This window comes from Serinus canaria, chromosome 12 (genome assembly GCF_022539315.1).
Source record: "Serinus canaria isolate serCan28SL12 chromosome 12, serCan2020, whole genome shotgun sequence".
NCBI lineage: Eukaryota > Metazoa > Chordata > Aves > Passeriformes > Fringillidae > Serinus > Serinus canaria.
Window position 1 is genome coordinate 10874943 of NC_066326.1, and position 16783 is coordinate 10891725.

At 50.8% G+C, this 16783-nt stretch overlaps 1 protein-coding gene across 1 annotated transcript; it reads left to right on the forward strand.

The window, feature by feature from the left end:
* The first annotated feature begins 3059 nt into the window (after window positions 1–3059).
* On the forward strand, window positions 3060–15847 carry MCM2 (minichromosome maintenance complex component 2). The gene is made up of 16 exons (XM_009091096.4): window positions 3060–3152; window positions 3613–3800; window positions 4341–4516; window positions 5128–5391; window positions 6411–6630; window positions 6870–7077; window positions 7766–7900; window positions 8076–8267; window positions 9366–9459; window positions 9929–10179; window positions 10436–10562; window positions 10779–10891; window positions 11025–11267; window positions 12037–12219; window positions 13746–13901; window positions 14790–15847. The coding sequence occupies exons 1-16, from the start codon at window positions 3147–3149 to the stop codon at window positions 14898–14900; spliced, it is 2667 nt and encodes an 888-aa protein (XP_009089344.2). The 5' UTR covers window positions 3060–3146; the 3' UTR covers window positions 14901–15847.
* The last annotated feature ends 936 nt before the right edge of the window (window positions 15848–16783 follow it).

Consider the following 16783-nt stretch of genomic DNA (forward strand, 5'->3'; position numbering starts at 1 on the left):
AATTTTCCAGCTACTCCTCAGCAAGCCTCATGAAGGGATTGTACCTGGAGACTTGCCTGCCTCAGCCCTATTCTTCTAATTTTCCACTGTGCTAAAACAGGTTTTCATGCTGGTGTCACGCCTTTGGAATGACATCTGGAGAAGCCAGTCCTTAGCTTGTCTCATTTCACACTGTCGCTCAGGTTAATGATATGTTGCAATATTTTGGCACGTTCCATTTATGGATCCAAGCTCAAAGGCTTGGCTGACACCTAGATCTCTGAGTTACAGAAGGGACACTTCTGTTTAGAGAGAGGTGGAGCGTTTCTGCCTAAGAAGTGCCTTGGTAACAGACAAGTAAAATCCATGTCTTCTCACTTGTAGCCTCAGGCACTAACTAGTTGAATGTGTTACCTCCCACATAACTGTGTCAGAAGGAGAGACTTTGCTTTCCAATCCACCTGCTTTTCCCATCTGATTCAGTTTGAGGCTAGAGCCCAGTATTTGGGACACCAGATCCAAAAGCTGTTTCATGGTCAGGAGACTGCTGGGTGCCACTGCAAGGACCGTGACACTTTAGCTCTGCCTTCCTCACTGCTCGTGAGAAACAGGAGGTGGGGCATCCACACTTCTGCTCCTTTGAATTACCCAGCCCTGCCTATCAGCTCCCACATGGTGTGGGCAAACATAACTCCCCTCTTCCCACCTCCAAGGACTGCTCCGTGTCCTCAACTGCACACATCCTTCCACTTCAGCTGAGCACTGCTGCTCTGTGCCTCATCTACTCCAGCCAGCACCTAAAAAAGGCAGGGCTCCCTCTCTCCTTGCTGTGTCTCTTGGTGTTGCTGGGCTGAGGCAGGACAAGAGGTGACGTTCAGCAGCCTTGACGCAACCTTGGGGGCCCCATGAAAAGCTGGCACTCACCTGTCTTGCAGGTGTCAGAGATGGAAGATGCAGACATGGTGTCCAGGACAGCATTACACTTTCATGTAGTCACCAAATTCCACTCTTCTGAGACATTTAATCTCTCTCAAATACTCTTTCAACTTTTATTAGATCAGTCTACTGAACAGGATATTACTTCTGATCTGAAACTGCTTTGTTGTTCAGGTGCTGAGCAGCTGCAGGGACAGATGTGCCTGTCTTGTTTCAGTGCTGTTCTACCAGCCTACTGATTTCTAGTGCTGGGCATAAATTTGTACCACAGGATACCTCCTGGACTGCACTCCTGTGTCTCTGTCTTTTTTTTTTTTTCAAGGGGAATTCACTCTCTAGGGCTCTTCCTGTGCTGCAAGAAGCCACAGGTCTGCAAAATCCTAGTGGTATGGTTGGATATTCAGGAGTGTGGTGCTCAGATGAGGTCAGCCCAGCGAGCAGCCTGGGCCCCCTCTGCATCTCAGCCCTCTCACATACCCTGTCTGTATCTCTAGTGTAGCAGAAGGAGCCCTGTTCCATGCATGGCAGCAGCCTGATTTTAGGGGTGCTTTCAGCTGCCCAAGCTCAGCTCTAGTCAAAGAGACAGAGTACCCCAGTTCAAGCATAAGACCACTTGAAGGTGGCACCCAAAGTTAGCAGTGAAAACATGGGCATGGTGTGTGGTCTTCCAGGAAGGACAAACAGAAAATGTGTCTGTCCATCCAGCTGTCTGGTACCTGGAGAGACAGTGGCACCCTGTGGTGACACTGGCTCATCACAGTGTGTCATCTGGGCCTTGTCACACAGCACCAGCTTAGCCAGGTCCTGGGCTGCCTTCCCTTAAGCCATAGGATCATTTGGGTTGGAAGACTGGACATTAGGAAAGAATTCTTCATTGGAACAGTGCTCAAGCATTGAACAGGCTTTCCAATGAGGTGTGAATTCACCATCCCTGAAAGTGTTCCCAAACCATGGAGATGTGGTGCTTAGAGGGCTGGATTAATGGCTGGGCTCCATGAGGAGGGTGGGCTTGGCAGGGCTGGATTAATGGCTGGGCTCCATGAGGATCTTTTCCAGCCTTCATGGTTCTGTGATTCTGTGGCCTCTAAGATCACCAGGCCTATAGTGGTCTCTAGAAACCTGCAAGTGGGGGCATCTTGGGGGTGTCCCTGCGTCTGTTTCACTCTGAGAACCAGCCAGCTCCCTGTCATGTGTCACAGAGAAGAGGCTGAGCCACTCTCCTATTTATATCGTGATGCTCCTGCTTTGCTATATTAGTACTAGCCTGAATCATCCAGCTGGGCTCCTGGAAGATCCATTTCAGATTGTCAGCTGCCTCTTCAGTCACTTTTGCTTCTGGTGTCTCCTGTTTCAGGGTCATTGTCTCACACCCGAGTCCAGCCGAGAGCAGAAATAGCCTGATACTACACAGTGGTCAGAAACCCTTCAGAGAATGCAGCCCTCCAAACTCCAAACCACCTGCTGTTATGCAAGACCCTGTGACCTGGAAGGAAGCATTCCATCTCTTCGCCAAACATCAGCCCCATTGCTTGTCTGTCTAAATTCCTCTTCCAATCTCTGTGTGACAGGTGCTCTTCTTCAGTTCCTCTCACAAATGGCATTTGCTTGCTGCACTGAACAGCTGGAGAGACAGATGTGTCTGTTCTTCAGAATGGCTCTGATCAGCCCCGTGACTTCCAGTACATACAGGCTTGCATTAAAAAAAAAAAAAAACAAAACCAAACAAACAAAAAAACCCCAAAAAAAACCCCAAAAAAAAAAAACCCAACCAAAAAAAAACCCACACCGAAAACAGACAAACAGCCCCCCCCCCCCAAAATCACAAAATGCCAGAACCTCCTTCCCACGTCTTGTAGTTTCAGCGAGAATCAGAATAAAGACGATTGAACTGGGTCAGGGGCAAACCCTGTCAAGCAAGGTTTGATTTTAGCTCTCAAAGAGGCAACCGCGAGCACGGGGATTCACAGCGGGATCTCTCCCGTGACTCGGGCTCCCGGGAGGAGGAGACCCCTCAGTACCAGAGGGAAATGTTTGCTAAAGTTCGCCAGAGCCGCCCATCAGCCGCCCGAGCCCCCTTGGCCGGGGGCGGCCCCGGGTCCCGCCTGTCATGCATATATTCACAAGGAGGCGGGGCCCGTCCCGGTCTATCCATTATTCATGAGGTTTCGCGCGCTTTTGTGACCACGTGGTTTGGTTTTCGCGCGGAATCCGGGAGTCAGGAAGCGGCGGTGATGGCGGTGAGTGGCCGTGCCGGGCCGGGGGAGCCGTCTCTTTGGGGTGCCACCCCCGCGGCCACGGGCCCTGGGGTCTCCCCGCTGCCGGACACTTGGCGCTGCGGGGTCCAGAGGGGATTTCGGGCTGGGGGGGACGCTGGGGGCGCGCCCGGCGCTGCTCCCGAAACCCCGGGGGAATTTTCCCGCCTGCCCTGCTCCGCCGAGCAGAGAGCGGAGCCGGGGCACCATCGGACCCTTTCCCTCCGCTGCGGCTGCGCTGCGAGGATGGATTTACCCCCTTCTCTCCCCCCCCCGTCCCCCCATATGTTTCCATTGTATTTTGCGAGGAGGGCTAATTATTATAACTCACGGCTGATCCATATACCTCCCTTCTGACGGCGGCCGGCATGGCAGAGTCCCCTGGGGACACTAACCCACTCTCTCCTGCGGCCCCCCGTCCTCACCCTCCCTCCTGTCGCTGCAGGACTCCTCCGAGTCGCAGGCAGCAGTGACCAGCCCCGTGCGGAGCTCCCGCCGCGGCGATGCCTTCACGTCCAGCCCCGGTCGGGACCTGCCCCCCTTCGAGGATGAGTCCGAAGGGCTCCTGGGGACTGAGGGGCTCCCCGAAGAGGAGGAAGAAGGGGAAGAGCTTATTGGGGAAGGGATGGAAAGGTAAGAAAATCGTTCGGAGGGTTGTGTCCGGCGATGGTGTGCTGGGGATGTCCGTGCAGCCAGAGACATGGAGGGAGCTCTCAGGCCTTGTGGGATCCCTCTGCTGTGCTGGCAGCTGGGGTGAGTGGGCTGAAGAGCTTCTGGGCAATGGGGAAAGGTCACAGTATGATGTCACTTGAGTCCTGGGAGAACTGAGCAAAGTGCCATCATGGTCCCGGCTGAGTAAACCAGGATCTACCCGGATGTATGTTGTGCATTCAGCCCAGCTCTTTGCTTCTCTAGGCACGAATTTTGATGTTGTTTTACTCAGCAAGGTCTGCCGGCAAACTAACTTTACAACACAAAGGCTTGAATGCTGGCATTCCTAACCGTAGTGCTGGAGCCCTTTACTGTAGGGCATCTTCCACTGGGAAGTGCCTTCCTGCTCAGCACCGTTCTGTCCTGCTGCAGAACTGTCCTGACACCTGCCCAGCAGTAGCTGGAGAAGGGCTGCAGAATTGCTTTCCTGGCCTGATTCCCTGCTCTGTGTTTGTGTACTAGGGACTACCGGCCCATCCCAGAGCTGGATGTGTACGAAGCAGAGGGCCTGGCCCTGGATGATGAAGATATTGAGGAGCTGACTGCCAGCCAGAGGGAAGCTGCCGAGCGAGTGATGAGGCAGCGGGACCGTGAGCTGGAGCAGGGCATGGGCCGCATGAGGAGGGGGCTGCTCTACGGTAGGTACACTGAGCTGTTGATTGATAATAACCTCGCCCTTGGGGGGAGCTGGGCTCTCTACTCTCAGGTTAGTAGGGAGGTCTCTAGAGCTCCAGTGTGGCTGGGCTCTTAATGAAATCGCTGGCTGTGGGCTTGGCTGGATTCCCCAGTGCAGGATCCCTTTCCTTTGGGTTTCCCAGGAGCTCATTTGGTGTCCTTCTGGTCACTGCTGAAACAGATTTAGGATCCTGGGCCTTTATCAAAGGGCTAGGATTCTACCAAGCTGTGCTGTCGAGTTTGTTGGTGTTGGTGCTCCTGTACAGACTTTTACGGGCTGGATGGAAGGGCCTTTGAAGCACTTTCAAGCTTGTTCCTTGGTCAGTGCATTATTGGACTCAAATATGTGCTGTTGTATGCAGATCTTCAAATTCACACCCTTGAAATCTTGGCTGTGTTGTGGAAGATGTAGGAGCAAGTCTAGAACAATTTAGGCTGGGCCTGGGATGTCTCTTGGTTTGTATCCCAGGCTGTGAACTCATTACTTCCACAGCCTATGCAATCCCACTGTGACTAATCCAGAGAGTGGGAATGGGAATCCCAGCTCTTGAACAGTTTTCCCTCCCACCCGTAGACAGTGACGATGAGGATGAAGACCGTCCTGCCCGGAAGAGGCGGCTGGCGGAGCGGGCTGCTGAAGGCATGGAGGAGGAGGATGAGGACATGATTGAGAGCATTGAGAACCTGGAGGACATGAAAGGGCACTCAGTGAGGGAGTGGGTTTCCATGGCAGCACCCCGGCTTGAGATCTATCACCGCTTCAAGAACTTCCTGAAGACCCATGTGGATGACCATGGGCACAATGTCTTCAAGGAGAGGATCAGTGACATGTGCAAAGGTAGGGCTGGGTCACTGGAGGCTCTCTCATTCTTTATGTGGGTCACAGTACGTTGTGGTGATCCAGTACAGAGGTGGAGATTTTGCTGCCTGCCCTCTTTGTTCCAGACATTGAATCAGCACTTCAAGAAAGCCTGATGCTGATGGAGATAAATGAATAATGGAAACATGTCTAGTGTCTTCTTTGATTCTGGCTGACTAATTAGAAGGCCCCTGGCGTCTGCTCCTCATTAATATTCATTTCGTAGAAATGCTAGCAGAAGAATATGTGGGGCAGCAGACAGTGGTCTGCAAGTTTGTGATCTGAAAGAGACAACAATTGCTTGCTGTCTGCACCAGTTACTTTCTCACACTGGAAAATGCATTATCCAGTAAGGGGACACAAATAGACCTTGTGACTTTGGAAACTGTGTCAGTGTTGTAGCCTTGTATTCTGACTAGGCAGTGCCAGAAGAAATGGTCATTAAGGCTGTCATTGATGAGTTTTAAAAGCAGAAATTGTTGCATCTAGGAACAGCTCATGTAGCTGTATTTGTTGTATTTATTCTTTATAGTTAGCAGAAGCTTCAGCAGTGGAACAGGATCAATTTTGTAAAGCTGGGAAATAAAAGGCATTTGTCTCATCCATTTCCACGAACATAAGACACAGGAGGTTTTTTGCCAACCATTCAGCACACATAATGTCTCTCCTATTAACTTCTGTTTCCTGGAGGTCTCTGAGAGAATTGTATATTGGGCTGAGGCTTTTGAATTTCAGGAACAGTGAGCCTGGGGAGTATCTGTGCCGAACTGGAGAAGTACAATCACAAGCTTGGTACTGATAAAGAATTTGTTAGAGGAATAAATTTAAATGAGTTTTCCACCCATTTTCAAATTGTTAATCTCTAAACTTTGGAGAAGGTGCAGAGACCTATTAACTCCAGCCTACAAGATACAGGCTTGTATGTTCTGGCAATCATTTGCAAACTCCTTGAGGAATGAACAGGCTGAAATTACAATTCACTCCATCTTTTTCTTTAGAGAACAAAGAGAGTCTGGTGGTGAACTACGAGGATCTGGCAGCCCAGGAGCATGTCCTTGCTTACTTTCTGCCTGAGGCCCCAGCAGAGATGCTGAAGATCTTTGATGAAGCAGCCAAGGAAGTGGTGCTGGCCATGTACCCCAAGTATGATCGCATTGCTCAGGAGATCCATGTCCGTATCTCCCACCTCCCTCTGGTGGAAGAGCTGCGGTCACTCAGGTAAGAGCAGAGCTACCAGCAGTGGCTCTGGGGCTTGCATTGGACTTTGGGGTGCTCAGGTCTCACCTGTGAGCTAAACCTCTGCGTAAGTCTCTGAGCTTAGCACAGGGAAAAATCATGCTAAGGATGAACTTTCAGCATCCCTGAGGTAAACTTGTGCCTTGCAGCAGGAGTATTTCTGGAGGGTGTTTTGCCTTCTGATGCCTGCAGGCATCCAGCATATCTCTGTCTTTCCCCAGGCAGCTGCACTTGAATCAGTTGATCCGGACCAGTGGAGTGGTGACAAGTTGCACAGGGGTCCTGCCTCAGCTCAGCATGGTCAAATACAACTGCAGCAAGTGCAACTTCATCCTAGGACCCTTTTTCCAGTCACAGAACCAGGAGGTGAAACCTGGTTCCTGTCCAGAGTGTCAGTCTCTTGGCCCGTTTGAAATCAACATGGAAGAGGTAAGAGACTGTGCTTGCCTGGATGGGAGTGGCTGCTCATCCTGCTGCACTGCCTGTTCTCACAGCCCTGCTTTGACTCCCACCCTTTGAACAGTTTGCTGTGACTAGAGGGGTCTTCTGCTATATCCAGGGGGCTGTGAAGATAGGTCTGTTTGAGCTCTGGACCTGCTCTTCACTTGGTTTATCAACCAAAAGTAATTTACTGCCACACTGTAGGTGTTTGGATTGAATCTTGCCACAATCATCTTTGTGGTACACAGTTACTTATTCCTCTTTTAGAAATGTAGACACATGCTGTCCAAATCTCCTTCCCATTTAGGTCAGTCTGTCCTAATCTGTCAGCTAAGGAAACCAGAGAGCAAAACCATTGATTTGGAGCTTCTAACTTTCATTCTTTGCTTTGATACCTTTAACCATCACAAGTGGAGCATTCTTCTCCCAGGAACTGGTCCAGTATTTGGGTGGACAAACACTGTGGAGGCTAAAACACAGTGGTGAGATGCAGCCAAGTGCTTTCCTGTCCCCACTATTGCCTATCACACCCTGGAGCTGCTCCTCACAACCTCCATCCTCCCATGTCCATACTTTTCTAACTGAGGTCTTGGAATGGCTCCTCTCTTGAGGTGCCTGTGAAGAGCCATGCTGGTGCCTGCTGGACTAGCTGGGTAACTTTATTTTGTTGCTGCAGACAGTGTATCAGAACTACCAGCGCATCAAGATCCAGGAGAGCCCCGGGAAGGTGGCTGCGGGCAGGCTGCCCCGCTCCAAGGATGCCATTCTCCTCGCTGACCTGGTGGACAGCTGCAAGCCAGGAGATGAGATTGTGAGTACATGGCTTAAGTCTCGGGAGAGCATAGGGTATTTTTAAATTCTGACATCATGGGAACATCTGTGGGGATGGGGGTGTTGTCCTCAGATGCATTTGAGCCTTACCTTAGAATGGAGAAGGGGCTGTTTTGTACTGTGCAGGCACTGACAGAGCATTTCCTGCTTCCCAGGAGCTGACAGGGATCTACCACAACAACTACGATGGCTCCTTGAACACTGCCAATGGGTTCCCAGTGTTTGCAACTGTGATCCTGGCCAACCACATTGCCAAGAAGGACAACAAGCTGGCTGTTGGAGAGCTGACTGATGAAGATGTGAAAGTGATTGTGGGTCTTTCCAAGGATGAGCAAATTGGGGAGAAGGTGGGTCAGCCTCAGATATCCCTTCTTTTCCTGTTGATAGCTTGCCATCACTTGGCAGCTGGATCAGAAAGTGCTGAAATGCATCAGCTGGCCAAACAATGGTTAAAGGAGCCCAGAAATCCCAGTTGTCTCTGAATGGTCTTCTGTAGCTCTCAGACTACTGTTAGTGAGAGTCAGTTATAGGAGGGAAGTAAATAAGAAACCTCCCTTGTACTTTTGGAGGTAAAATTTTCTGCTTCTCTGATCCTTCTACATCCTAAGAGGGCTAGATGACTGGTGAGAGACACTCAGACAGTGCTTACATCTGATTGGTTTTCTCTCTCTGTCTTGAAAGCCAAGTGGTAGAAGTGTTCTGTGAGGCCAGTGACTGCATCTCCAGTCCCTAAAGGGGATATTATTGCTTAGCTTAGTTGTGGTAGAGATTTTAAGATTCTAGCTTTGCTTCCTCTATATGCTAAGACCTGAATCCAGTACTTGAAAGAACAAGCTCCTGGACTGGTGCTTGTTCAACCTCACTTGGGTCAGATTTAATTTCTGTAATGGGGGACTTTGCTCCATTGCCTTGGCTGTGCTGTTGTTACAGTGACTTCTGTTGCAGTGGATGCAGCAGCTTCAGTTGGGCCAGGAGTGTTTTAACATGAGTAGTCTCCAGCATCAGGTTATTTTCAGAATACCCTTGAGAAAATAAGCCAGTTGTTTGTAATATTTGACTATGAAAACAGTTTATGTGTGGCACAGCCCACTGCAGTACTGTCACATGCAGGCAGTCAGCCTCTGATCAAGGTCCCCAGCTTTACAAGAACTGATAACAGGCACTGTGGTGTGCTTTGTGTAGAACGGGGTTGTGGAGGCAGTGACAACAGCTTCCAGCACCAGACTAAATAATCTGCCATGCCCCAACAGCACCATTTTTGTGAAGCTCCTTTAGGCAACAGTGGGTGGGTCATCACCTTTGAAAAAGGCCTCACAATGTGGATAATAAAACACTCTTTGGAGACAGCAATATCTTAAGAGTAGCTTTAGATATAGCACTTTGCAAGATTCTGTTCAGAATGGAAGCTGGTATTCCCTGCACAACTCCTCTGGTTTCCCTTTCAGATTTTTGCCAGCATTGCCCCATCTATTTATGGACATGAAGATATCAAGAGGGGCTTGGCTTTAGCTCTCTTTGGTGGAGAGCCCAAAAACCCAGGTGAGTGTCAGTTGTGTCCTTTGGTCCTGCCTCACTCAGGGGAGGGCAAAGGGCCTGGGGTTTGTCTGTGCCATTGCAACAGGAACACAGATCTGTGATTGAACTGGTTCTTCTATCACACTGAAAACTCTGGTGTGACAGTAGAAATGCCATGACTGAAAACAGCTCCTGTTGCAAACCCAGGCAAGTTTATATCCCTCTGCTAGGAGGTCACATTTAATGCTCCTTCAGAGGTTTGACCTTCTGGCACCCTGATTTGTTATCATCTCCTTAGAAGGATATGTCAACAATGTTAGAAAGTCTGTTATACAAAGATGACTGCCTCCAAAACTGACTTTCTTTCCCCCTCAACCTTCCTGTAAACTGGTTGCCATGCCTGCTGGTTGCCCTCAGCTTTGTGGTGCTCAGGGCAGGGTTGCTGCCAAGCCATGCACTCTGCTACCACATGGTTTTCCCATTGCTTTTGTAGGTGGCAAACACAAAGTTCGTGGTGACATCAACGTGCTTCTGTGTGGAGACCCCGGTACTGCAAAATCACAGTTTCTTAAATATATAGAGAAGGTGTCAAGCAGAGCAATTTTCACCACTGGCCAGGGTGCTTCTGCTGTGGGCCTCACAGCCTACGTGCAGAGGCACCCAGTCAGCAAGGAGTGGACTCTGGAGGCAGGAGCCCTCGTGCTGGCTGACAGAGGTGTCTGCCTGATTGATGAATTTGACAAGGTGAGCCCAGCTTCATCTCCCTGTGAAGGATTAGCTGTGGAGTGACCAGGTGTAACTTCTGTCCTCTGAGGACACACTGTAACTCCTGGTGACATCTCCCAGATGACCCAAGTACCTGCAGTTTGCTTAGGCCCTTGCTGGTCTGTAGTGCAGTTTGCTGCCTTTTCAGAGCATTTGGAGCTGATTGCCCTTGGTGTGTTTGGCAGTGGGGTATAGAGACATAGTTTCACTCTAAATCATTCTTGCTTTCCTGTAGATGAATGATCAAGATAGGACCAGTATCCACGAAGCCATGGAACAGCAAAGCATTTCCATCTCCAAAGCAGGCATTGTCACATCCTTGCAAGCTCGCTGCACCATTGTTGCTGCTGCCAATCCCATAGGTAAGTGTTGAGAGACTACAGGACCATCTCTGGCCCTCAGCATAACTCCACAGCCATGAGAGCTGTGGCACAGCTTCCCCTCCCTCTGCCTGGTTCCTTCAACTCTGGAGCAGAGATCAAGCAAGCAGGAACATCTTCAGTATCATGCTGGAGGTCTGTCCTTCCTCCAGTGCTCCAGCCTTGGAGCCTGTTTGACCTGGATTGTGTGTGATCCAGGTGGGCGATACGACCCGTCGCTGACGTTCTCGGAGAACGTGGACCTGACAGAGCCCATCATCTCCCGCTTTGATATCCTGTGTGTGGTGAGGGACACGGTGGACCCAGTGCAGGTAGGGGCTGTGCCAGCAGTCAGCATGTGCTGGGCCTCAGTGCTGCTGTGGCATGCTCAGCTGCAGCTGCCCATTGAGGTTTTTCTGACCACTGAGTGTGCTGATTGTCTGTTGGTGTTCTGCTCTCTGGCAGGATGAAATGCTTGCCCGGTTCGTTGTTGGCAGCCATGTCAAGCACCACCCAGGCAGCAAGGAGGCAGTGAATGGGGACGCTAACGAGGTCATCCTTCCCAACACCTATGGGGTTGAACCCATTCCTCAAGAGATCCTGAGGAAATACATTGTCTATGCCAAAGAGAAGGTCCACCCCAAACTCAACCAGATGGACCAGGACAAGGTGGCCAGGATGTACAGTGACCTCAGGAAGGAGTCTATGGTGAGAATACTGACAAAGGGAGGGAAGAACTGTATGTATCTAGACTGCAAATCAGCCTGAGACTGTTCCAGCATATGTTGACACATTCTTGCCATTCCCATCACAGAAGTCTGTGCCACTGTTCTGTGAGAGACAGGCAGATCCTGCAGTGTCTGCTGAACAGATGATTCTTCATTTAAGTGCAGAGTCTCGCCTGTTGATGATATGTAGACTGATGGACTGGACACGTGTACAGTGCCTGCCATGGCAAAGTCCCTTTGTTGTCACCCAGTCTGGCAGGCCCGCAGGAGATGTTTGCATTCACTCAGTCCTCATGCTCCTGGTACATTACAGGGAGCCATTATCTGTAGAACTGCCCTTCTCTTTTGTCAGTGGGATGTCTCAGGCTCATGTCATGCTCACCGAGTGAAAGAAGAATTTGTTGAGGTGTGAGGGAAATTTTTTGGAGCTCGGGAAATCTATACCTGTTTTGATTAGTCTTTTCTTTCTTTAACTCCTAAAATTTACTGGAGGAAACTGGATTGCTAACCTTGGAAAGGCCCTAAACAGTGTCACAGAGCAACCCTACAACATCCCCTTGCACTGGGCTGAACACAGATGAGCAGGGGAGCTGTGCCAGGCTGTGTGGCCGTGCCAGCAGGTGGCAGAGCCTCCTTAGCCTGAGGCACCCTCAGAGGTGCAGAGAGCTCCTGCAGTGTGAAAGGAGCTGGGTCCTGGGCCACAAGGCACCTGTCCTGCCCTCTCAGTGATGCGTTGCCTCCTCCCCCAGGCCACGGGCAGCATCCCCATCACGGTGCGGCACATCGAGTCCATGATCCGCATGGCCGAGGCGCACGCCCGCATGCACCTGCGCGATTACGTGGTGGAGGACGACGTCAACATGGCCATCAGGGTGATGCTGGAGAGCTTCATCGACACGCAGAAGTTCAGCGTCATGCGGAGCATGCGGAAGGTCAGTGTCATCTTTTCGCAGGGCTTCCCTTCTGTTGTCTCCTCGTGGCAAAGGTTTCACAGCTTCTTGGTGTTGCTTGTGGGCTGCTCCTCAGAGCACTGATTCTTTCACCTTCACAAAGCAGCCAACTGACTCCAGTTTCCTTCTCAACCAGACAACCCACTCTTTTATAGCGCCCTTCACATTGGTTACAGCTCGGGCCTGTTAAAGTCAGGCCTGTTCCTAATATTTGATAATTAACCCAGCTGCAACTCCTTAGGGGTAAGATTGCTCTCTACACTATCTTTATTTTCTTATTTTCTGTCTCCCTACACAAGGTGGGCACCACCTGAGCTGGGGGCTGCAGCTGCACCCAGGGCCCATGGGTTCATCTGCAGCTCCTTGCACTGCCCTGGCTGTGGGAGGACACTTATGCTCTGCAGGGGTCTGTCCTGTGGAGACAGGCACTGAGCCTGTGTAAGTGGAGTACTGTGGGGCTAAAATGTCAAGGAGGTTCCCTGTATGACCATGCAGGAGCCACTCTGGCAGTCACACTAACACCACCTGGGACCAAGGCCACTTGACAGCCACACACATCACACTCACAGTCAGTCAGACAAGGTTTCCTTACCAGCTTGACCCCAGGTTTTCCCATAGCAAAGTCTCAAACATCTGGATACTTAAAATAATTTAATCATTGTGCAGTAACAACAGCTCAAGCTGGGTGCCTTTGAGCAGGGACCCCAAACAAGGCTTTGTTCTGTGATTGCCCCTCATTAGTGTGTGGTGAGGCAATGTGCTTGCTGGGTCTGAGAAGGAAGTGTACCTTGAGCTTCTGACTCAAAAGCACTGCCATGTCTCTTCTTTTTTGACACCTTCCCTGCTATTTTGGCACAGGGCACCTACTGCTGCCAGGTGATCAAGCCAAGCAGGCAGTTTGTTTCTTCACATTTTTACTGGGTTCTCAGGGTACAGTTAGCCACAGGACAGCACTCACTGTGGGTTAGTGTGCAGTCTGCCCTGTTCTCTGAGTAGCAGGGGCTGGCTCTGAACAGCTCTTGGCAGGCTGCATGCTGGCATTTATCCACTGTTGAGTGTCTGCCCTCTGTCTGGACGACTCGTGGCCTCTCTCTTTGGCCTCAAACAGCCAGCCGAGTATGAGCGTCTGCTGGGGAGGCACAGGGCAGTCTAGGTTAAGGGGAACTGCTCTGTGCCTTGCCCAGGGCCAGCCCTCCCATGGCTGTGTCCCTGTGGGCAGCACAACTCCACTGCAGGGCACTGCTAGCCCCCAGGAGGCACCAGCACCCCTACAGAGATTCCAGATGGGAATAAAAGCAGTCAGCAGAGGAGTTGTCAGAGGGCTGCCACTGCATGTGCAGGTGGCAGCTTGGCAAGGCCATAGTCCCTTGAGATACATGAAGGGCATAGGTGACAGCAGTGGCATTGGGTTCCCTGTGTGCTCTGTGGCAGGAGGGGGTTGGCTGGTGCTGGGCACTGCAGTGTGTCACTGCTCTGATCCTCATGGCTCATCTCACCCTCCCTCCTAGACTTTCTCCCGCTACCTTTCGTTCAAGCGAGACAACAACGAGCTGCTGCTGTTCATCCTGAAGCAGCTGATTGCAGAGCAGGTGATGTACCAGAGGAACCGCTATGGAGCCCAGCAGGACACCATCGAGGTCCCCGAGAAGGACCTGGTGGACAAGGTATGGCCTTATAGCCAGCTGCCTCTGGGACTGCTTCATGCTCTCTGCAGCCTCAGAACCAGAGGCATTCTGAGGCTTCTGACTTCCCTTCCTGCATTATGATACTATAAAAAAGACTGGTGTTAATCAATATAACCCAGCATCAGGATTGTCTCCTCTGCATCTGCTTCTCTTGTTTGGAGGTTCTGTATTCTTCCCTCTCTGTTTTTATACACCCCCATAAAACTTTGGGGTTGAAATGGTAAATCCTGCAGTGTGGTACTTATGCAGGTGAATGAGATCTCAAATTCCCTGGCATCTGCATTTGAAGAAGCAAAAAGCAGAGAAATCTATGTGTATGAACTTTTCCAATTCCTCCTGAGGCTAGCTTGCCTCCTCCATTAAGGAATGCATTTTCATCCTTGTCCAAAGGTTGCACTTCTGACTTGGCCTTTCTGTGCAAAATAGTGACTTTGCTTGGCTCTAGAGCAATGTGGTTTAGTGCTTTTCTGCTCTTTGCATCAGATGAGCAGAGTAACTACTTCCAAAGCCACAGCTTGGTGGTGCCAGGGTGACCACCCCCAGTCAGATGTCTCCCTTGCAAAACTCTCCTGCTGGATGAGGTTTTGGGGACTTTTGGATAGGAGTTACATTCTGTCTCTGCTGGAAGTAAAAGGACGAGCTGAGAGCAGGCAGATGCTGAGCCAGCATCCTCTCTTGGCTCAGCTCAGCACTGCCAATGCTCCTTCCTCCTGACCTGCAGTCTGCCCTGCTACTGCAGCTCTGATTCTTGCTGAGCTGAGCAGAGATTGCTGACTGTCAAATTTTATGCAGCCTCTGCTGTGGAAAACCACATGGTTCTTACTTTGATTAAATAAACATTTACCTCTCCCCTCTCCCTCCTCCCAGGCTCGGCAGATCAACATCCACAACCTCTCAGCCTTCTATGACAGTGAAGTGTTCAAGATGAATCGGTTCAGCCGGGATGTGAAGAGGAAGCTGATTGTCCAGCAGTTCTGAGGCTGAAGCAGAGCCTGCCGCATGCCTCTGTGAGATGAGACCTCCATCTTCCAGCCCTCCAGGATGCTGCAGAGATCCTGAGCCAGAGGGACTAGGCTGCACATCCTCTTGCTTGCTTCGTGCCTTATGGATTAAGAGAGTGCTGAGCTGCTGAAGACCTTGTAAATAGAACAGAATTAAGTAGTTAAATGCCCTGTCAAGTCTGTTTAGCAACTTTGTTCACTTTTTTGCCTTGTAGCTAAGCACAGCAGGGAGAGAATTGCTGGCCATCTACATGACATGTTTTCTGTTTGTTTGTCACTAGTTGTTATGGGCTCCTCTGCAGGAGGGACCAAGTGGGAGCATTTGGAAAGCATTATCCATCCCCCTTGGATTGCAAGCACCCTCAGGGATTCTCTGTTCCCATCTCTGGTGACTGTACAGCCTGATGGGTGATAATTGAAACTGCTTTCAACTCTCCATGAACCAGCCAGCCTCTGCTCCAGGCCTTTGTGCCTGACACTTGACATTTCCCCAGGTGCCCACATGAGTTGACCTTGGTTTCTGCAGGGGAGGAGAGGGGAGGCAGAGGAGGATAAGAAATTAAACAAAACATAGCTCTTCCTGATCTTAATGATGATCTGTTTGGGCACTGAAAACTCCTTTAGTACCTGCTGGGGAATTGCAGAATCCACAGTGGAGAGGCTTCCCTTGCCTTAGTGGATGTTATCTGTGTGTTGCTGTCAGCGGGTGTGAATTTACAGCTGAATCCATGTGCTACCTTTGACACCTAAACTGAACACCCTCTCTCACACCCATTTGTGGAGGGTGAAGTTCCCATGGTGCTGGTTTTGGGCATGGCAGTGGAGGAGGCCTAAGCTGGATGTGTTCAGGGAGGACAAGATGGGCTCAGTGTTCACATGCAATTTTTTTAGTGTGTGTGTTTTAAATACATTTGTTTTTCAATACTTCTGCATTTCCTCTTTTGGTAACTCCTGCCACCAAGAGTGGAAGAGCTTAAGCGAGTAACCTGGATGCTGCATGAACTGCTCAGCAGTTTGTGGGGTTAGGTTTGGGGACAATCACTTATCATATTTGCTCTTCAGGTTGGTCAGAATGGCCAGTGCTGGCTGTCAGCTGTAGCTGAGACATCTGTGGACTGATAGCAGGACACTTGGCCTGGACCATGCTGTGAATGCTGCCTTGTCCACCAAGGACCTGCCTGCAGTGGTTCCTTCCCTGTCCTGCCTGTTTATGTTTGTATCCCATTGTGACTGTCCCATCACAGTGTTTCCCACTTCCCTTCCTTACACACACTTGGGTTAGACAGCCTTGATCTCCTGCCTTGGCTGCCACTTGGATTCCAGTCTGGGAGGAGCAGTAACCCCTCTGCAGGACACAGCTGAGCTCTGCAGTGAATGTGCTTTTTCCTGGCTGGAGCGGTGGGACCTTTCGGCATCTCCAGCCTGAGCTCAGAAGAATTTGTGAGCTGGCTGCTGCAGTTGTGTGCTGGCCAAGCAGAGGTGTCCCTGGCTGTCAGCACTGACACTGGGGTTTGTCACAGTGATGTGTGCATGTGTGTCCTCCCAGCCTGGAGCCAGCAGTGCCTGAGCCCTGCTGGGGGCTGAGCACATGACTCTCAGCCTGAAACTGGCTCTGTGGGTTGCCTCCTCTGTCTGCCAGCTCCCTCCTGTGTATTTGTTTAACTGTTTTGGCTGGTTTTTTTCCCTTCCTACTGGGTCTCTGTCTACCAGAGCTTTCTGCAGGCTGCCCATAGAGACATTTGCTGGTATTCCTTCCCTGCCTGAGCAAGCCTTTGCCCCTGATCGTGGGCCTGGGTCAGGTCTGGATTAGGGATGGCCAAGCTGCTGTGTGCCTGCAACTGCCCTGTGAGGTCCAGTGTG